Raw genomic sequence first — 23,704 nt, 5'->3', positions numbered from 1 at the left:
TCTTGCCTGTTAACCCTCTCCCTTCCATACTAGAAAAAAAAAAAAAAAAAAGACTTTTAAATCTAATCAATTTTTCGATGAAAAAGAAATGTGATATTACACTGTTTTCTGGCCTCACTTCATGGTCTTGCTACATAGACTAACATCTCGTAAAACAGCTTTACCCAGCTAATTGTGCTCTTATGGCTGAATCAAAAAAATATCTCACAACAGTCTGTCTCCCCAAAAAGATTTTTAAGGTATCACACAACCAATTTTGAAACAGGGAAGTAGAGCATCTTATCACCTCTCAGACAGACCACAGAAGGACAGAAGGCTCCAAACTTCACCCAGCAGGTTTCAAGTGCCAGTCCAAATGACAAGTCCAATTATGACTCCACATGACAAGTATGTCCTGCATGACTTCTAACCTGGTGGACAGCAGCAAAGGATTAACCCTCAAAACTCTTTGTTCTCTTCATTCCCTAGCCTTTGTACTACTGGGGAACAAGTTACATGACCAGCACCAAAACAACACAGTGGTAGTTCGCCTTTTCCCTCCCTGAGAGCAGCCCAAGGTGGGTTGCTTTTCCTTTCCAGTAATGGGCTGAAATCTTATCAGCCACCCAACAAATTAACACTGCTGCCCCTGCTGATGATTAAACTAAACACCACAAAGGAAAGCAAGCCCAACATGTATAATTTCCTTCTCAAGGGAAGAAGAGAGAGCTCAACATATGTTAATCAATGTGTCAAGGTTGAGGTGATATGCCCAGTGTGTTTGATCTTTGCTAGGGCTATCACTAAATTAATCTGTTATCCATGTGCCCACAGCTACAAAACAGAGAAAATAACAAACCAAAACCCGCCACGGTTAAAAAAAAAAATGTGTATTTGCCCAACCCTCCGATTAATAGCTCCAAAAGATACGAAGCCACTTAGGCAAGAGTAAATCATAAATCCATTCAAGATCATTGTAAAATGGAAGGGAATTGTCCAAAGGGATTCACCGGCCTATGAGTAATTTTAATGCAGAATGTCTCACAATCTCCCTATGCTGCTGACGAATCACCAGCTGAGGCAAATCCCAGATAATGAAACACTGCAAGAAGGGCTCTTTTTAATAATTTAGCCCATCCAGGAGTGAGTATTGATTCTTGTTTTCAGCAGAAGAGAGTGTTATCTCCAGCCTTACAGCTCAGTGACAACATCAGGGAATTTAATCACAGTGACTTTCCTGCCATGCAATCCTTAAACTGTCACCTAGGATTCTTTGTCACTCCTCATCCATTTCTAGAGAACCCCTGGTCTTATGGACGTGTCTTCTCTATTTAACCCACAGTGACCATAGCAGCATTTAAACTTCCACAGCTTAAAAACATCTATCTGTATTAGCAAATCAGCATTTGCCGGCTGCTTTTCTTTTAAATAATTATTATCGTTGTGCATTCCATCTTGTTTGGTAACAAATCTGCTTGGTATCTTAAGAGCAGAGATAATCATGATGGTAACTGTGCCAGTTTTCTGGACATCTGTGGATATTTTTAATATACCCAAGTCAGAGCTACTAACAAATGGAAACAGCCAGATGAAGCAGTATAGGTATCAATCGCTATTTTCCCATTCCAACATGGAACAGCCAGAAAGTCTTCCCAACTTTCAGGGAAAATTAACCAAATAATAAACTTAGCAGTAATACTAATTCAACAATATCCCTGCATCTTTAAATACTAGAAATATATTCAAAACAAAATAAAATTTTTAGTCTGAAAACAGCCAATGATCTCTGATTCAAGTGCAAAACAAACTGGTCATATTCCAGACAGAATGCTCCCAGCTTTCTGAACACTACCCCAAAACTCCATTTTGTCATTCAATTTTCAGTTCCTGATGGTAAACAATAGTCCCACCCACACTAGTTATACACAAGAGGCAGGGTAGGCATTTCTACAGCTAATCTGAATTGAAAGGCTACTCCCAAGCATCCTCCAGTAATTCTTTGGTATCTAATACCTTGGTGCCTTAATCCAAAATGCCTTCATGCCCAAGGTCATCACACACATATCTTCTACTAGAGACATGAAAGGCATTTTCCATCTGCCTTGTGGGGTCCTCTGCCTTTCCATCCAATCTATAAATGGTTACAGAGCCCTGGGGAAGTACAGCAGCACACTCCATTCGAATCAAGCATCAAGGAGAAACATCTTTGTCTAGAGGCCAAAACCAAGGGCAGCAGACTCACAACTAAAATGCATCTATCTTGTGCAGCAGCCACCTTTTCTGTTGAAAAGAACAGTAAGAACTTCTTTTTAAAAAAAGATTCAAAAGGCCAAAAATCAGTATTATAGGCCAGACCTAAAATAAATAAATGAAAAGCATTATAAAACAGCCTCATGCTAAGTTAAATGAAAAATGTTTATGTATGAGTGGGCCAGTATCTATGTCTTAAGAACTACATAAGCCCATAGGAATTCCAACAGCTAAGTAAAAAAAAATTTAACTTGAAGGTGGTTAAAGCACTGGACTCCCACATGGCAAACGATGGTTTGAGTCCCAGATCTAAAAAATGAACTTACACAGAGTGGATTTTCTGATTCATACTGCCTAATTTTCTTGATTGTACGAAATGCTACATTGGCCCGATCTTTCTCTTGATTACATTAAATGCTATACTTTGTGTTAATGGTCCCATGAGATCACATTTTACGTATTCCTTAAAAAAAAAAAAAAAAAAAAGAATGCTGCGCTTGCTCTATATCATCAAGGTTAAAGAAGTGCAATCCCTTGGGGCCAGCAGGTGGTACAGTGGTTAAGGCACTGGACTCTCACATGGTCAACCACAGTTTGAGTCCCAGATCTGAAGGCCTGAAAATCATGTCAGGCACATATGCGTGTGTGCCCAAAACCCAAGGAGGAGAATGGAGAAGAAAGGACTGTGGGGTCACCATCCCGTTTGGAGGTGATTTCTCACCTTCAATCTCATTGTCTCTTTCCAACTCGCTCCTGAGTGAGCATATGCATCCTAAGGCAAAAATTTTTAAAAAAAGAAAGAAAGAATAGAAGTGGGATAGAAAATGGAAAAGGATGAGACATAAACAAGAACCAAAGTCAGGCCTCTGAGGGAGGGTGGAGAGGCAAAACTCATAATCTACTACAGACGTTTGGGTGTTTTCAATTTTGTTTTGTTACGAGAGAAAAGGAGGTTCCAGGCCATAGCAAGCCAAGGGGTAAAGAAAAGAAATGAAAGGAACTCTACTTATCTATAAGAGGGGGGACAAATTTAGGGTCTTTCTGTATTATATTGCTACATTACCAACTCAAATTAGCATTCACAAACTTGCCCCCAAAGCAATTTAAAATGTTTATGGAGGGGCCAGCCAGTAACATAGTGAGTGGTTAAGGCAGCTGGATACCACATGGCCCACTTCACAGTTCAACTCCTGGACCTGCTAGCTTGAAAATCACACCAGGTATGTATGCATGCATGTCCAAAATCTTTAGAAGAGAAGGGACTGGTGCATGGCCCTCCCTCTCGGGGCGGGGTGGCTTTATCCCCCCCCATGTGACTACACACATCCTATTACAAAAATAAAAATATATCTTAAATAACATATAAAATAAATATAATATATAAAATATATTTAAATAATAATAATAAAATAATAATAACAAAATGTTTGTGGAAAAATGTGCTCTGAGGTCACACACTGATTTCTTACTTTATCATGACTACGTAAGGCACTCATTTCTGTGCTAGACTATAAGGCAGAATTCTAATAATGCTTCCAAAATTCTGTGAAGCTTTACTTTTTGTTTTGGTTTTTGCCATACGGCACGTGCACTTGTCAGGGAGACACAGAGAAAGGGAAAGTGAGAAATCATCCCCCAGGGGGCATGGCTATGTCACAACCTCTTCTCCATTCTCATCTTCAGATTTTAGGCACATATCCACATGTATCCAACATGAGTTTCAAGTCGCCAGGTCTGGGACTTGAACCATGGTCAGTCATGTGGAAGTCTAGCACTGTAACCACCATACCACCTGCTGGCCCCCTGAAGTTTATCTTACTGAACAAGAAAATCCTTCAAGAACCATGTTGGCCATTCATACAACTCATAATTTTTTTTATAATCCTAATGAATCCATGTGAAATTGTCTCAGGAAACCTCTCCTATAATTCTTCAGACATCCTTTTAACACTGCATCTTAATCAGTTCAATAAGTAAAATCTATTGCTACTCCATTTAAAAACTGGGCAAATCCAAATTGTTTTAAATATATAATTAAAAGTGATAAAGTAGACTAATCTACATTACTGGTGCTAGGAAATAAATACTTAACTTTTAGTGTTACTTAGGTGAAGCTAGTGCTCAACTATTTCCAGTTGAGCACAAGGTAACATGGAACTAGAGATTTAAAGTAATTCAGTAGTATCTGCAGGCAAGAGACAGGAGGATTTGGGCAATCTTTTTTTCGAGAGGTGTTTGCTATAGGACGCATGCTCTTGCCAAAGAGACAGAAAGCAAGAAATCAATCTCCAGGGGGGGGATAGCCATGTTATAATCCCTTCTCCTCCATTTCCCTCTTGGGATTCTGGGCACACAAACCCAGCATGAGTTTTAAGCCACCAGGTCCATGGAATCATGTGGGAGTCCAGCAACATAACCTTTACACTATCTTCTGATTCCAGCAAAACATCTTTTTTACTCAGTGATCAAGATACAGGAAAGTCAGACTTAGATTCTTTACCCTCCAAAATCTGATATAATTGTAGCCCTGAGTGACTTTGCAATACACCCAGAAACAGGAGACAAGTGTATTCTAAAATGCCTTTATAAAGGCTTTTAACTAATCTTAAGTAAGCAAACTGCATTTTTGTTTGTTTTATTGCCAGAAGGTACATGAGCTTGAGACAGAAGAAAGCACCCTCCTTATCTCCCACAGGGGTTTGGGGTATATACACATGTGCCTGGTATTTTTTTTTTGTTATTTTTTTTTCCCAAGCTACCAGGGTCAGGATTCAAATCTGGGATGTGGCTCCCTTAACCACTAGGCTATGGAACAGGACCATCCAAGCTACATTTGCTTTTTTAATTTGCCAGAAGAGAATCTGTGCTCACAGCAGAGACATAGAAAGAGAGGGAAAGTGAAAAAGCACCTCCCATCACCCTTCATGGTCATGCCACAATCCCTTCACCTCCATTTCTCCTTCCTTTTGAAATTCTGGGCATTTTTGCATACATATCCAGTGTTTTTCAAGCCTCTAGGCCAGAGTCTTGAACTGCAGGTAGCCATGTAGGATCCAGCCAACCTAACCACCACACTATGGCCTGGCCCCTAAACTACACTTTTAATATGAATTCCTATTTTCAAAAGTTAAGAATTCTTTTTTTTTTTTTTTTGAGAGGTTTTTGCTATAGAGCGCGTGCGCTCATCACAAAGACAGAGACAGAAAGCGAGAAATCACACCCCAGAGGAGATGGCCATGCCACAATCCCTTCTCCTCCATTCTCCTCTCGGGATATTGGGCACGCATGCACACACGCCAGGCGTGAGTTCATGGGAGTCCAGCAACATAACTACTACACCAACTGCTGGTCCCCAAAAGTTAAGAATTCTACCTGTTTTCAAGTCCACCTGAAAAATTCAAGGTATGTTCTATCAATAGATTTTTTTTTTTTAAAGTTCCCAGTTTACATTCCAGGAAATTATGTGAAAGAGAGGAAAGCTATGACTGAAATTTACCAATGAATACAGTAGTAATGTACTTATTATAAAATTTACAAGGAAGAAATGTTTGGTAAACTCTAGAGAACAATTAAATCATTAAGCAGTTTCTAGCTTTTCTTTTCAAAAATATTTTAATCATCAAGTTTTCTTTTTGTTTAAGACAGGGTTTCACCAGTCATGATACTCCTGCCTGTCTCCTGAATAGCGGAAAGCCTGGTTCTTTCCTTTAGATGGTCTCATCACATTGCCCAGGCCAGCCTCAAAGTGACAAATATTCTTCTGCCTCAGCCTCAAGAGCTCCTGGGACGTCAGGCAAATTCCAGCTCACACAGCATGTGGACTGGACCAGGACTGTGCCTGTGGTCTCAGCTCATGAGCACTGGCATCTTAGCAGCACAGGACTCCCCAGCTGGGCCTAGCCATCAGGCTTAATCAGGCTTAATCTTTCCACTGTAAAAATTTCAATGGGATGAAAAGAAAACTTCCAAGAGGTAGGGAGAAACAGAGCAACTAAGTCTGCTGAAATTATGAAACTACACAAACTTTATGTTCCTTTTAGACAACTTGGTTTTTTATAATGGGCAGCCAAATCCTGAGAAAGAACACAAAAGCTATTCACAGACTGAAAAGTTAAGACTTTTTATTTTCACTTTTGAGAATATATTTTAGGGTAAAAGGAGGAGGGAAAGACTTTAATTTTTTTTGAGGGGCAAGAGAATTTTGTTATAGGGCATGTGCACTCACTGATAGACAAAGGAAACAGAAAGGGAGAAATCACCCCCCCCAGGGGGATGGCCCTACCACAATCCCTTCTCCATTGTCCTCTCGGAATTTTGGGCACGCACACACACATGCCTGGCTTGAGTTTCAAACCTCCGAGTCTGGGACTCAAACCTCAGTCGTCCATGTGGGAGTCCAATAATGTACCATTATGACATCTGCTGGTCCCAAGACTTTAATTTTTTAAAATGTGGAAGGAAGCCAGTATTTGACATTCAATCTAATTGTAAAACATGAGATAGAAGATAAAAAGGAAAAAAGAGAAAAAAAAAAAAACAAAAAAACATAGTCCAGCCAGTGGCATGGCATGGTGGTTAAAGTCGCTAGAACCCACGTGGCCAACTACACGGTTTGAATCTTGGACCCAGTGGCTAGGAAAACATTCCAAGTATGTGCATATGCATGCCCCAAATCCCAAAATTAGGAATTGGAGGCAAAGGGATTGTGGTGTGACTATACCCCCTCAGAGATGCTTTTTCACCTTCCTCACTGTCTCTCTTGCAAGCAAATTAATTGCCTCTCTAGCCAATTAAAAAAATACATATAAAGGGACCAGCAGATGGCATAATGGTTACATTGCTGGACTACCACGTAGTTGACCTTGGTTCAAGTCCCAGACCCGCCTGCTTAGAGCTCAAGCTGGGCACATGTGCATGTGTGCCCAAAATCCTGAAAGGAGAACGAACTGTGGAGTGGTCATTCCCCAGGGGATGATTTCTCACTTTCTGTCTCTGTCACTCTGGCAAGCACACGTGTTCCATAACAAAAATTTCCCTTAAAGGGGGGGGGGGATATTATTTATTTATTTATTTATCTATCTATAGATATATAAAATGCCAACTTCCAGGTATAAGATGTAATAATTTCCATAAGCTCTGAAAAAGGATTGACTTTAAATATATTGATTACAACTCCCTGTAGTCCTTGGGAAAACTTGGTACCCTTGGGAAAGTGTGTGATAGCGCTTCCCATTGAAGGCCTTGAAATTTATAAGAAATATGCCCCTAAAAGTACTATAATACCCTAAAGTGAGCTGGCAGCACTAAAAACACAGATAGGCTAAACAAAACTGCAAGCTTACTCCCATAGGCTGAAATGTTCTTAGCAATTAATTATATTGTTAGTAAAAGTAACCCAGAAGAACTTGTAAAGCCTAGAATCTCCACCTAATTGTTTGGATACTTTCCTTTTTCTTTTGTTAAATTGTCAAACGGCACATGCACTCACCAGGGGGACAGTGTGGTCATGCTGTAATCCCTCCCTTCTCCTCTGTTTCCTCATCCTGCCAGGATTTGGGGACAGCTGTACATGTGGCCCAACATGTTTTTCAAGCCGTCAGAGCTGGGACTAGAAGCCGTGGTCAGCCATGTGGGACCTAGCTCACTTTACCATGAGACTACAGGCTGGCCCTGTTTAGATATTTTTTAATCAAACATTACAAAACACCATATAAACGGCAGGACTGAAAGGTCGAATAGTGCCTATAAGTAATAAAGGGTGATATACTATCCCTGAAAGTAAAGAAAGCTCAATAAAACTTGCAATGGATCAATTAAAACTAATATAGAACTGTGATAACAAAAAAGCCTGCTTAAATCACAGGCAGTTAGGAAAGCATAACATTATGGAAATCTGTGTTCTGAACACATGACCTGATGCCCCCTTTTGATCAAAAAGAGGGAAACATGATTAAAAAAAAAAAAAAAAAAGACATCTTTAAGGGTCCATGGCCTGGTGGTTAAAAGACCAGGATTTCACATGGTCAACCATGTGGTTTGGATCCCCATCTTGCAGCCTGAAAAACACACAAGGTCCATGTGCATGCCCCAAATCCTTACAGAAGGGAGAAACAGAAAAGGGATTGCAGTGAGAGCTCCTCCTATTCTGTCTGTCTCACTTTCTGGCAAAATAAAAATAAACAAAGACAGCCTTAAGAACACAGGAGTGACAATGAACTTTTATGGGAAAGCAGGGTATGAAAACAATTGCTCCAGGTGAAAGGAACTGATCTGGATTTAGGCATAAATTCTCTAATGCTATTATCACATTGTTTACTTTACAGGTCAGTTGGGTATTTTAAGAATTTTTACCATTTGCTAAATGAAACTTCAGATGCTAGTAATAATCTTTCATTTAGGTTAGCTGGATTAACCCCAGAATCTATATTAGCAATTCTTCTGAAAATTTAGTCATTTTAACACCTTTCAGTACAACCAAATATATAAGGTCATTATTTCTCATACCCTTTCTCAATCGTTATTTTGGCACACTTCATGTCAATTATAAAAGCCACAGTAAATAATGAAAAAGTAATATAGCCTCAGAAACTCCTATATAAATAACTAAACGAGAAACCAAATCAGAGCTCTTTCTTAGGAACAAGTATGTAACAAATACAATCTGCTTCATTCCAAAAGGGAATTTTATAATGAATGTTCATCTTAATTATTAAATGATACCAAAGTCTCAAGTATGAAAAGCACTTTTATTATTGATAGAAATGATACTTAAGATAAATACGTGGGACCAGCAGTTAGCGTAATGGCTATATCGCTGGACTCCCACGTAGTCGACCATGGTTTGAGTCCTGGACCCAGTGGCTTAAACTCACACCGGGCGCGTGTGTGTGCATGCCCAAGATTCCGAGAGAAGAATGGAGGAGAAGGGATTGTGGCGTGGCCATCCCCCCTGGAGAGTGATTTCTCGTTTTCTATCTCTCTGTCTGCGAGCACACGCACCCTATAGCAAAAACCTCCCCCCCCCAAAAAAAAAGATAAATACGTTATAGGGACCAGCAGTTAGCGTAATGGCTATGTCGCTGGACTCCCACGGAGTTGACCACGGTTCGAGTCCTGGACCCAGTGGCTTAAACTCACGCTGGGCGCATGTGTGTGAGAGAAGAATGGAGGAGAAGGGATTGTGGCATGGCCATCCCTCCTGGGGAGTGATTTCTAGCTTTCTGTCTCTGTCTCTGTCTTTCTGTTGAGCGCACGTGCCCTATAGCAAAAACCTCTCAAAAAAAAAAAAAAAAAAAAGATAAATGCGTTATATAAGCAAAAATTTTTAACACTTTTGACATTTGGTTACTAAAATTTAAACTAGATATTAAGAAAGCATCCTTGCCTCCTAAAGAAGCAAATGGTATGTTGCACAGACAACTTTAAGAACATGTCTCATGCATCAAGGAAGGTTGCGTGGAACACGGTAAGACATCAACCTCAGGCACAGGAAACGAGGCTCTGGGCCTAGGCAGCCCCTCACTAACAGAGGACTTGCAGAAAGTCACCCTTGCTGCTAGGCACTTATTTCCTTTTCTGGGTAACTGGAACACATTTGTTTAGATTGGTGGAGTAAATTTATTCCAAGGAAGATGAAAAGTCCACATGCTAAAAAGACCGTTTTAGTTAAAGCAAACAAACAATAGAAGAGTCAGAACCACAAACTACAGGAATTATTTTTCACATGTACATTGACACTATTAAGATGACTGAAGAGGGAATTCATGGTAGCTGTTGGTCATGCTTTTTTTAAAAACAAAAACACACTAAAGATAAGAGGCCCAGGCCTGGCCACCATAGCACAAGTGATAGGGTTCCACTTTCAGATACTGAAACACAAGAGAGGCCTGGGTTTAGAAACTATGATCCTGGCTGGCTGGGAGGCTTGTGGGGAGGATTTCAGTGTGGCAAGACTCTGTAACGCTCACTCTCTCGTGAAAGAAAGAAATTTCATATAACTACTAACATCATTAATAGGAAAGTAAAATTTGCTGAAACTTAAAAAGGGTTCGTACAGTCTCCGCTATGGTAACACACACTAGCAGACACTGCTACGAAGCAGGCTGAGGTCACACAGGAGGCCGGGGTTTGATCTCAGTCCACCTTTAAAGCCATGCACCTGGGTCCCAGCTACTCAGGAGGCTGAAGCAGGAGAATCATCACATTGCTAGACCCAGACAAAGGAAAGAAAGGGAAGGAAGGAAAAAAGGAAAGTGGGGGTTCTCACACATGCTACTAACACTACAGTCCATTTATTCAGTTTAAGGGCCAACCTTCTTAACTTTCAGTGGCAGAAGGCATCTAGTGTGTGAAGTGAATGAACCACAGGTTAGCCCAGGAATTAGCTCGTAATGTGGGTGTCACTTCAGGGATGGCCCAAGAAGCACAGAAATGAGTCAGTAGGGTAATGAAGGGTGAGTTCCCAGATTTAAACTTTGGTCCTGTCACTTACTGAAGGCAAAAATTCTATGTGAACATCACAGACTGCTGTGGAAATTAAATAGGTCTAACTATGAAAAAAGTAGCAGAGTGCCTGGGCACAAAGTGAATGCTCAGTCTTTGCAGAGCAGTAATTTTTACCTTAATTTTAAAGTTATTTTCACTCCCTTAGGTATCTACTAATTAGTATCCATAGTCAAAAACTATAGATTCTCTTTCCAGAAAAATGCACAAACATGAAACACTTGGAAACCAATTTCGGGAAGGTCATAGACTCTCAAAATGATCAAGTAGGGGCTTAAAGATCTCAGAATAAGAATATCTAGAGGGGCCAACAGGTGGCATGGTGATTAAGGTGCTGGACTTCCATAAGGTTATGGTTCAACTCCCAGATCTGTGGCTTAAAAATCATGCCATGCCCATGTGCAAGCAAGCCTGAAATCCTAGGAAGAAAATTAGGGAGAAAGGATTGTGGCATGGCCATCCCCTCTGGAGCTGATTTCTCACTTTCACTGCCTGCCTGCCTGCCTGCCTGCCTCTAGCAAGCGCATATGCCCTATGGCAAAAACCTTAAGAGAAAGTCTAGAAAACAAAGTTTGCTTTTTGGCACAGTGATAAATGCCACACAACACAACTCAGACCTTTCATGGTGACCACAGTTCAGGTCTCTGGCTCCAGACTGGTTGGTCTGAAACATGCCAGGTAAATGTGGCAAGGGTCGAGGATCTGAGATGGGATGGAGGACTGGAGGAAAGCGAAGTATAATCAGACCTTGGGGAGAGTGCTTCTCTCACCCCCTCTCTCTCTCTGTCTCATATCTATCATAAAGAGGGGGGAAAAAAAGAATGCCCAGAAAACCAATAAATTTACTGAAAATCAAAATTTATATAAATCAAAAATCTTATGCAATAGCAGATAATGTTAAATGTATACTTCTTCTACAACAAGTACCATGCTAGGAGATATAATGAATCATTTAATTTCTGTAACCACCTTTTGAAGTAGGCAGTAATAATATTTTACAAATTGAGAAAACTAAGGGTTAGAAAGATTAACTAACATGTCCTGTGTTGCCCAGAAAGACCAGGGTTAGTGTGTGGGATTGACGCTCCTTAAAAGAAATGTATCAAAACAAAGCTAATGGTTAAAAAAAAAAAATTAGCAAAAATAAAATAGCTCAAACCACTGTCAGGGAACCATCTCAAGGAATTCTTAAACACACAAGAAGATATGGGTAAAACATATAAAAATGCTAAATAATAAAACACTCTGGCAAGCCCATGATCTCCTAGGGAGGACAAGGATAGGTATATTCAACAGGAACTTGGACCTGCAAAGCCACATCCATGACAATGGAAACAAATGTGTAGTTTAAGTATTAATGACATGGTTGCACCTTTTCTACTTTGGCTAGAGCCTCTGTCACACTTAGTTTCCAATCAGCTGAAGCAGTGAAACCGCTCTGACCAGTCTAGGGAGGATACAGGCGATACTGACTTTACCTTCTCACCTCCCTCTCTACCTACACCAGCAAACACAAAACTTTGCTAGAAAACATCCAAGCTAAAAGATTCTCAGTAACAAGTAATAATGTTGCCTGCCTTTACAAGATAAGTTAAAAATGTATTAAATAAAATCTGATGAATTTATGCCATCATTAGTGGAGAAACGCAAAACACATATACCTGAATGTGCAGAGAAAGTTAAATTATGAATGCAACTGATGTTATCCTATAAAAACTAAATTAACAAAAATAGTCTATTAGGGAAGACATCTGGTGTATCATGGCAAGAAATGTTAATGATATTGTCTGCAACCCTGTAATCAATTTTTTCTCCCAGCAGCTCTCTCATTACACTGTATTAGATCTGTGTGCCTGCAGAATTTATGAAAGCTCCACGCACGGGGGGAGCCTTGCCAACTGGATCTGATTCAGATCCAGCTCAAATGACTCTGGCAGCATGAAGCATCATTAAGGAACAATCAATACAGTTAGCTTTATGCAGCATCATCTTGACTGAAAGTAGATTTATCATCTTACTAAAGAATCTTCTCAAACTTACATATGATGGTTTCTGAATGTTCTAACAATCATGAACTTGTTTAAATCTTCGGTTGGCATGAATACTTTTAACGACTAAAAAATAAACAGTGGTCATCATTAATTCTAATATGAAAAATTTCCTTTAGAATCAATTTATTATGATCAAAACCTAAAATCCATTCAGCAAATCCTAGTCAGTGACTATTGTGGTAAAAACCATTTAACAGTAACATCCACACTGATTAAAGACTAAAGCAAAAACATATCAACCTAAAAGAGAACACCCATTTCTTAACTACATATAGAAATAAGACAGTAATTGATCAAGGTTAAAGCTTTATTTATTTATTTATTTTTGAAGAGGTTTTTGCTATAGGGCGCGTGCGCTCGCCAAACAGACAGAGACAGAGAGACAGAAAGCGAGAAATCACCCCCCAGGGGGGATGGTCACGCCGCAATCCCTTCTCCTCCATTCTCCTCTCGGATTCTTAGGCATGCACGCACACACGCCTGGCGTGAGTTTAAGCCACCGGGTCCCGGACGCGAACCATGGTCGACTATGTGGGAGTCCAGCGACACAGCCATTACGCTAACTGCTGGTCCCAAAGGTTAAAGCTTTAAAAGTATGTAGTCAAGTTGGAATTCGACTATTTTGTCCCTTAAGATGTCAATATAGCTCTCTATGTATTAAAACCAGACTTGAGTCTACTACTTTGCATTTTACTTCCATTCTGAATGGCTATTATTTCAAGGATTCTAGTAATTCCATATGCAAACCCTTTCTCTGGTCAAATTCTTAACTAATTAGACTGATAATTGTGTAAACTGGTATTGTGACAGTTACTCCTGATTTTATTACAACTATTAATATTTTATCTCCCCTGTCTTGGTTTTCTTCATCTTACGCAGGGGTGGCAGTTCTAGCATACTAAATGGAGCTCTCCCTTCTTTTCCATTACACACTGCAACTGCTGCCCAGTGAATCTTCTTATCCAGTGGTTTACAAGTTGACTTGCCTGGAATGAAAAAGCCTGCAAAAGCTCTCTACTGCCTGACATAAAATCTTACCCTCTAAGATCCTCATTGACCTGGCCCCATTTTGTATCTCCACCTCTGCCTCCTAAGACCTACTAAACCTGTGCTCTTCGCTGACATCCTGCAGGTTATCCCACAACTCCCAGACTTGCCAGGCCCAGGGCCTACATCACTAATAGGGACAGGCTGGCATGTACACCTGGAAGGCTCCTCCACTCTGCCTATCCACATCTCACGGAGGTGTCAAAAGCAAGCAGCTCCTAAAAACCTAACATCACAATAGTTCCCAAGTGCTACATCTCTCTTTTCTTAGCCCCCAAATTAATATTTTATACTGCAACTAAACGATCCATCCCATATTGGCAGGATCTTGTTTTCTGTATGTCCGTGTGTGAGCTGACTACTCTCTTGTGTTATCTGCTAACTAAATGTGAATTGGAGCCTCAGAGTCAAATTATACTTCTTTAGCGATTAACAGCAGTTTTGTCACCCAGCAGTCACTCAGAACGATAAACACCTGTCTTTCAGAAAATGATACCATTAAATCCTCCTAAAGGAAGCAAAAGGAAGACAGGTGTATACAGAGTTTCAGAAAAGGAGAGATGAGCTACACAAAGAACCCTTATGATCACCAACACAGGTCTTGTGCTCTAAGGGGTAAAGCACAAGAGTCACACTTCATCCTCCACATCATGAATCCCACATCACCACCAGGATACAGAGGAATTACCAGGGTACACCTGGAAGAAACAGAACTACACCCCAGTCCAAGCCTTTTGAAGTGCGTCTTCTATAATTAGCATTGCAAAAAAGCCTACTTCTGAGCAACACTCTACAAAATGTAACCTGAGACCCAAATATTTAGTTTAGATTTGTGGGCCAGGAGTCCCAGTGAGCCTGGGGAAATACACATTCCACGCCTGGACTCAAACTTACCCCCTTTTTTACCCCATTTCAGTTGCCAACATCCATACTCGCTGCTGATTGCCAGCTCCTGCTCCTTGCAGCAGCCCAGCATGCTCTCTGCTGGTGCCAAAATACCCTTCCACCAAACCCCACTAACTTCTGGAACTGTCCTAGAGGGGTAAGGCAAGTCCCGTATTTTGCTTCCTCTGTGCATGTACTTGTTACTCCTTTAAAAACACATATAATACAGCACATTTTTAAAGGGGCTCTGGGGAGGGAGGTCATAATCCTATTTTATACCCTATGGATATAAAATACTGATAGCTTTTAAAAACGGGATTCTCCTTACCCCTACAGGCCCTCTCCCGGCTTCAGAAAGATGCTGTGGTGGCTGTGATGCCACCGGCAGAGAGCATGCTGGGGGGTCACACAAAGCAGGAGTTGGAGATCTGCAACAGGCCTGGGAGTTGTGGACCTAAAAAAGAAAACAGTTTTAAGTTAAGGTGCCCAATGCCCCCTCCACCCTGGTTATTAGGGGCACTCAGCACACAAGCAGGCATCTGCAAAAATCCTTTAGCAGATGGCCTCTGAGGTCTCAGATAATTTGTTCTAACACTGAAGTTCACTTCCCTACATTAATCAAAGCTGTTGCTTTATTTTAGTGTGACAAACATATGACCTGCCAGCTCCACACTTTAACCTGGGTCCTGTGTAAGGCAGTATGGTGTGTGCCCCTCAAAATAACCAAGTTTAAGATGAGACACAGTGCCAAAGCACAGTTAACAGTGGCATGCTTTGCTTACAACAAAAAAACTCAATGGTGTCAGATAACACAACTTTAAAATGAACCACATGTGGACAAACTGGGCTTTCAGAAGGGTTTCTAATGAGAGATGTTAGTGGCACAAGGCGTGCACTTAAAGAAACAGTCGAGGCACTCCAATGGCCACCGAAAGATCCTGCCATTTTTTCAAAGTCCTACTTTAATCTTATAAAGCTGATGATAAGGTAAACAGGCAAAGGCCTAAAAACAGAGAAAAATAGATAGCACTCAAATGAGTTTCAATATTCTTAAAATACCCACAAGTGTATTAAGTAAGCTCAGCATAAAGTTCAAGACAGGCATTATTTTTTTTTTAAGCGAAACCAGTTTAGTATGCATCACTTGTGCTTTTTAAAAGAAACTTTGAAAACCCTTAAAACCAGCATACACACACACACACACACACACACACACACACACACACACAAAGAGCAACTTCTGAAAGTCAGCACAGTCCTTACAAGTATCAAAGAAGATACCTCAAATTAAAGTTTAACTACGTTCTTTCAAATGTTATAGAATATACATACAACATTTTTAAAAGCTAGCCAATCCAATTTCATGTGTTCTTAAATGAACTCTATAAATCTATAAAATCCAAATACTTACAAGAGTCTCTGTTCTTAAAAGTTGTTTTAAAATTACAAACTTTTAAATTTTAAGTCATTACTGATCTGCTACAGTTAATTCCTCTGAGAAGCAAAATATCACTGTCACTCTCTGACAACTTTCTCTAAACCAAAGTTTCATGTATTCTCCTAACTACTATGCTTTGTGTTCCTTTTAACCACCACAGCCGCCCCCCCCACACACAAAAAAAGACAAATACCAGGAAAACAAGCTGACAATAAGAATGTCTTTATCATGGTCATTTTCCTTACTTTCCTTTCTCTAAAGATTACCATCTAGAGTACATCTGATTCTCCTGGCCTGGGTGACAATAGAGATAACATCAAAGGTGACTAGCCATAATCTTCTTCACCACACATCACCCTTCCTCCCTTGTCCATCATGGCAAACTCCAAATCAAAGATTCAACTGTGCACTTGACTGTACAGGATGTATGTGTGTGTGTGTGTGTGTGTGTGTGTGTGTGTGTGTGTATATATATAAAATTTTGTTATAAGCATCAAACTAAAATGAATCTCTAAATAATCTCTCATGCTAGGAATTCAATTAACCAGGCCACTCAATTCCTTATTCATTCGAATTAAGGATTTTAAATAAAAAACACCCAGTATAACATTTCTAGGCACTTCTGTATTACTTTAAGAACACTAATAGTTCAAGAAATTATAAAAACATTTTAAGCATTTTTTTAAGAGGCATCTTAGCATTGTTCTTACATGTGGATCAGAAAAATGCTGGGAGTGTCTCAGTTTCCCTACTTTTATTTGGTATTTCTAATGAGTTTGTCTTTGACTATTTTGTTAGTTCTTAATATAAAAATCCATATATATACACAGGAATTACAAATTTCCAGTTCTAAGGAATCAAATTTGAACAAGACTTTACCAACTTTTCTTTCTTGCACAGCAAATCTCAGCAAATATCTGAATGTCTCAAACTTTCTTAAGGTCCTTTAAAAAAATTAGAATATCTAGTTTCTTCATTGAAAATATTTCATGTAAGTTTAGACAATAACCATTATAGATTTTTTTAAAATGAAGCACGCACAAATAAATAAGACTTTTTAAAATTTCTTAGAGTCCTAAAACCCAATTAAAGTAGAAGAAAACAAATTACTCAATTTCATAATAATTATAAACCATTAAAACTTCAAATGGCCTATCGAACTCTCAAGTTGTCAGTTAAAATAGACTGCTAAGAATCTGGGTAAGATGCTCATAGACTATTTATTCTCAAAGTCTCATTTTGAGTTCCACTTATATGAGTAACAACCTGTCCATTTACAATATAAATTGACGTCCACATCTTACAAAAATGATGTGGTGATTCCAGAAAAGCTTTCAATATCATTGCACAACAACTGGGAGCTGTGTAAGGGCGCAGATATCCAACTACCTCCACGGACTATGTCCATCAAACTCAGGGCTAAGGAATTTCATACTACCTCATATACTTACAGGATTAAATAAAATCATAAAATCCAAATTCACATTTGAAAAGGACATTTGGTGCTTGCATATCATAACTGGGAGTAAGCCAAAATCCTATTCTAATTTATTACCGCGTCCATGGGCAGCAACTAAGTAAGAAGAAAGGAAAAAAGGGTGTGCCAAAAGAATATTCTAATACCAAATTAATAACACACACCATGTCTTGCTTTAGAAATCAAAGTATAAGAAGAGCATGAGGAGTCAGGAGTCCACATGGGAAAGGTCCTGGTTCCCATTCCAGGGCTACTTGCACATGTGCCTGTGATCCAGACCAGTGGAGGCTGGGGATGGCCTGCAGTATGAAGACCCCACTGGGGTGCCTGTCTCTCTGTCACTCTCAAGGCAATAAAGAATGAAGGGAGGAAGGAAGAAAGGGAAAGAAGGAAGGGAAAGAAGGAAGGAAGGGAAAGAAGGAAGGGAGGGAAAGAAGGAAGAGAGGGAAAGAATGGAGGAAGGAAGGAGACAAAAAGAAAAGAAGGAAGGGAGGGAGGGAGGGAGGGAAGAAATGATCAGGCTCATGATCACTCCTGACAGGTGAGAGCAACTTAACAAACAGAAAAGATCAGCCCCTGTAAAAGAAGTCTCCGTTGCACAATCCATTACTTCTTTAAGAAATACATTAAGTCTACATTCTATAGACTGGAAACACCTGATAAACTTTAAGATTTTACTTCAGTAAAATCTTCAGTATCCCATACTACATCCAAGTCACAAAACTATAACTGGGTAGTAATGATCTTTTACAGTTCAAAAACCAAGAGGGTGAGGACAAGTAACTATGGAATGAAATAGTTCTGCAGGTCTAACTTTAAGGACTGTCAAAAACAAAAACAGGAAAACCTCTGTTCACACAGACACAAAGAATCATGCTGTAAGGTACTTTTTCTAACAGTTGGCCTTCTCTGGGATGTTCACATATAAAAGGGGGAATCTTCAGAAAGTTGATGAAAAATGCATATTATAAAAAAATTATGCATGTATCTCAATTTTTTACACCCAAATAAACTTGTACTTTAATTCCTTTTTTATTTTCACTTTTTAAGTCCCCTCACAGAATCAGTCATACAGAAAATTAAAAACAGAATATGATACTTAAAAATGGTTTTAACTGGAGGCCGGCAGGTGGTATGGTGGTTAAGGGTGCTGGACACCCCCGTGGCCGACAGCGGTTCAAGTCCCAGAGCTGGTGGCTTTCTTTCTCTTTCTCTCTATCCCTCTCTGGTCAAATTAAAAATAAGTAAATAAACAAAGTTAAATAAAACATAAAAATAATTTTAAAAAAAAAAAAACCTGTTATAACTGGGACCAGTAGATGGTGTAATGGTTACATCACTGGACTCCCACATAGTTGGCCACAGTTCAAGTCCTGGACCCAAGACTTAAACCTCACACTGGGCGTGTGTGCATGTGTGCCCAAGATGCCAAGAGGAGAGTGGAAGCTTAGAAGGGATTGCAGCGTGGCCATCCCTGCTGTGGGGGTGACTTCTTGTTTTCTGTCTATCTCTGTGCCTCTTTGGCAAGTGCACATGCCCTATAGCAAAAAGCTCTCTCAAACAAAACCAAACCAAACCTGTTTTAACTTTGGCTACATTCATTTAAACTCCTAGAAGAAAATAAGAAACTGGGTTTTAAAGCATTCTTTTAAAAAGTTTTATTATTTAAATACATACTGAGGATAACCAAAGGTAAGTAAACACATTTATTCATGTTGTTTAAGGGAAGATTAATTTGTAGCAAATGCAACCATCTTATCAAATAACAACAACTAAAGATTTTTTAAATTTTATCCAGTGAAATTTGTCTACTGAAATGTTACATTAATATTTAATGCAAACATTTTAACCAGGCCTTGTGCTAATAAGCATGCAGTACACATCAGTGAATAAAAGACATGGTGCTTGCCCTTATGAAAGCATAAACTTAGAGCACCAACTAAATATTAACATCACAATAAGCATCATTCTACAGGGCAGTTCCTATGCTGTATAATTTCTAGGCTTGGTCTTTTAATCTAAAAATAACCTACCTAGCAAGGTAGGTGCTTTATACGCCATCTTCATAGGTAAATAAAACAGTAAGCAAGTCAAGTGTCTTGCCCAAGGTCATGAAAAGCAGCAACTTAATAGCATGGAGACGTGAACCAAGAAATCTAACGTCAGAATGCAAGCTATCAACCTGTGCAACTTAGCATCCTCATTTCGGACCCAGAATAAACTAAGCCAAATTCTGAATTAGCCACATTCATATTAACATGAATTTTACACACACACACACACACACACACACACACACAGACACTGAAAAATGTGCTCTAATAAAAGATTTACCTACTAATGTACCTATTAATAAGTAAATTACTCCCTGAATGTTCACACACCATACATTCTGTGCCGAGTGCATGATCTCAGCAGCTGGGCTGAGGTTAAGCTATATAATGCATAAATCTTGTAATTAAGTCATTGTGGGCACACATAAATGTGTGCACAAAAAGTGTATGTTAATGAAGTCTCTTAAGTGATGTCTACCAGCACTATGTATGTTTCTAGCTACAAATGTGGACATACAATTATTCATCCTCAATACGTTTTCACTATAAAGAAGGAAAGAGCTTCTTGATGCTTTAATTCACTTATGAAAAAACAAATTTAGTGAAGAGAGGGCAATTTCAAAGACTAGTAGAACCTAAGCTAATTTCTCTTCAGCCCCTCTTCTGTTGTACTGACAGAGAAGGCATGAATAAAAGCTGATGCAATCAGCTTTTGAAGGAGGGTTATAGGTGCAGACTAGGGATCAGAGAGAAATTCTAAATGATCTTCCTCTAGCTCCTCATGCTTGGTAATGAAACAGTGAGAGGGATATAGTATTAAATCATGAATAACTTGGTCCCCACATTCACAGCAGCAATGGAGACGTGCTTTCCCCAAGGTGACTAGTGGCATGCATGCTTAGCTATTCCAGATTCATGACCAGCACTCAGAAGTGCTTAGGGACACACAGGACACAGTGATACACTCATTCATGAAAAACCCTAACTGAATCCAGCAAATGGTCAACTGGAAACACCAAACATCCCTAATGATATATCCCCAACTCCAAGGAATATCTAGATAGAGTTTAATTTTAAAAACAATTTTCCCAGTTTTAATAAACAATTAGGGTCCGGCTATGGTAGAATGTGCTGGGCACTGGTACTCGACAGACTGGGGCTACATGGGAGGTTCTGGTTAAATTCTTGGCTCAAACCTAAAAAGCCATGGTGGTGGGCACCTTTAATCCCAGATACTCTGGAGGCTGAGGCAGAAGGATTGTGAAACAGCAAGGTCCTGTCCAAACCTCCTCCCCACACACACACACACACACACACACACAGAGAGAGAGAGAAATAAACAATAAACTAATTAGGAACTCCCAAAACCTACAGTATTTAGCAAAAAGTACTTAGAAAGTCACTAGCCATAAGTAACACTTAAAAAAATCCATATTTTTTTTTACTACATGACTCTAGTAAACCAAAATCATACTTTTTTTTCTATTTTATGAATGATGGCAACTTGGGAATCCAAGTATCAGTAGAATTCCTATGTAGAATATAAAAGAAATGGCATCAATTACTTTTCTATCAAAAAAAGTTGTAGGAACTACTATAAGGAACTCCATAGTGCTATACTGGATGGAAATTACTAATCTCAGTGATCTTTTACTATTCTTGGACACCACGATTATTTCCAGATAATGAAATTATTCAAGAAATCGTCCTCTTAGAACAAAAAGTGAAAGGCTTCTCCCCATCAATCTTATTCAGAATGTTCTTCAAATTAGACTGATATCCGGTAATGTCAAAAGTTGTCTGCCCAATCAGAGTCTATAATCCCTGAGAAAAGAACATTATTTTACCTTTCTTCAGTCCCCTTCATGGTGCCAAGTTCAACAAAGAGCACAAAGGAGGCTTTCAATACAGGACTGTCAAAGGCACTGATTACAGCCCGCAAATTTCCTCACTGCACTCTCGTGTTGTAATCTTCCTTGATCATACTCAGTTACAAACAAGATCCTCAAAACTAAGTGACATAGTGTCCTAAAAGGCTATAGGAGGGTAGCAGGGGGAAGGCTGAAGATGCAGCAGTAGGCTCCACTCAAGCCAGCCAAGTAAAGGGGCCTGTACTGAGAGGAAACAAAGGGATAATCTAAGTCCACGGGAAGAGCAGAAAGAGAGAGAGGAGGATTGGCTGTGCACGTTCACTCCCTTCCCACGGCCCCTCAGTCCTCTGCTTTTCCTGGTCTCCTAACCCTCAGGTGTTAGCTTGCTGGTGCCTATTCAGATCTTGCTCTGAATATAAGGCAATTCCTGACTCATCATTTTTAGCTTTGCCCCTCTGCTAACCCACCTTAGTCTCACACTTCTCCAATTCTTAATTCTAAAAAAGAAATTTGCCTCAATGTATTCTTTCATGCCAGGCCACAAAGATCACAGCCTGCCCTTCCATGTTACTGTTCTTCCAAAGAGCTGAATCAAGATTTTCCTAGTTATTATTGTTATTTAGTTCAGAAACCTACAGGCAAACAAAGCTTCCTTATTTTATGACTCTTCTTTCTTCCCACCTCTCAGCATAGAAGATGGCCATAGTTGCACCTTATTGCCTGCTGACTTGGACAATCTGTCCCACAGATACTTTGGTCAATGTATTTAAACAAAACCAGATCTTAAGACAAGCCCAATCAAATAAATACCTCCAAACAGAATGAAAACTCACTAACGGAACACATAATTCTCACTTGAAAGTGATACCCTCAAAATCCTCAATCCAGTTAGGAACTTAATTGTTTTTTGGACTATCATATCCACCTACTGCTGTGAAAATGTGGATTCTAAACAGACCTACCGGTGCGGGATGGCAGCGGCTACACATGTTTTGACAGTCAAGTGTTATTAAAGCAGAAGTCATAGATCCTATTTCCACATGACCACATAACCTATCATCCAAACTGGACCACTTTTGAGAACAAAAGGAGACTGTTTAATATTTGGGAGGACAACAGATATAAACCAGGACAACAGATATAAACAGAGATGACTACATTCTATACTGTACACTCAGAGTCTAAGAGCCTGAAGGATCAGAGCCTAGAAAACAATTCAGGTCCCATCATGAAATCCAAAGACCCTCTCTTTACAACACACAGAACTACTGGGTCATTGTGAAAGTCATGACACATTTTTGCATAGGAAAATTCATCATGACTTTCTCAACGACCTAATAAGTCCTCATTTCGATAAACCAGCATTTTACAATTTTTAGTGACTAGTGGTAGATATCTCTTCATCCTCACCTCTCATTAGTTTTTGTTGTCTTTAACACTGTAATCTTAATACACACTATAAAAGACAGTTGCTCAGTTCTTTTTTCAATCTCAAAATACTAAAAAACCCACCATGGTAAATGACTAATATTTGTTTCTTGTGTTAACAAAGAAATACTCAGTAATAACACCAACCCAACTTTTTATTTTACAACAGCAAAAAAGATAAAAATATATAATTAGTCAACATTTCAAAGTTACTGGCTTTTTTTTTCATTGCTTCACTTGCCATGTTATTTGCTGTGGGCAAAACCAAACCCAATTTCTTCTTTTTAAAATCTTGAAGAGAAACAACAGGTATTTCCTTCTGTTCATCTCTTCTCCTTATACCTTAGATAAACTGGAGGGAAAAATCTTCATTTTTCTCACCTGTATGGTCATCATCTCATACGTACAGAGTACCAAAGAAAGAAGAGCGTGGCAACAACTACATTTCTTGCAGGAACAGTTATCATCTCTGCTATTCTTACACAACTCTAACGATGTGCTGAATATAGACCATCAAATAAAAACAGGAACTAGCGGTATGTGGTTCGGAGAAGGATAGCTCAACATATTAAATCCTACTTCCAACTGTTTTTGCAGACAGCTGTAATGTGTTGTACTAGACCAATACTGACAACCAAAGTTTCAGCTTTTATTGCTGCTAATACCCTGAGCAATTCTGTAACTCAGCAGAAACCTGTGCCCAGAACAGCAAATATCAGCTG

General features: G+C 39.4%; 1 protein-coding gene across 1 annotated transcript in view; it reads right to left on the bottom strand.

The window, feature by feature from the left end:
• RERE (arginine-glutamic acid dipeptide repeats) overlaps nucleotides 1-23,704 on the bottom strand; it is a 545,831-nt gene that overhangs the window by 276,339 nt on the left and 245,788 nt on the right. Inside the window, 1 exon segment of the mRNA XM_006145378.3 lies at nucleotides 15,043-15,168. Coding sequence (XP_006145440.1) covers nucleotides 15,043-15,168 — 126 coding nt within the window.

Source organism: Tupaia chinensis, unplaced genomic scaffold (assembly GCF_000334495.1).
Source record: "Tupaia chinensis unplaced genomic scaffold, TupChi_1.0 Scaffold000146_1, whole genome shotgun sequence".
Taxonomy (NCBI): domain Eukaryota; kingdom Metazoa; phylum Chordata; class Mammalia; order Scandentia; family Tupaiidae; genus Tupaia; species Tupaia belangeri.
This window is presented reverse-complemented; position numbering and strand designations above follow the sequence as displayed.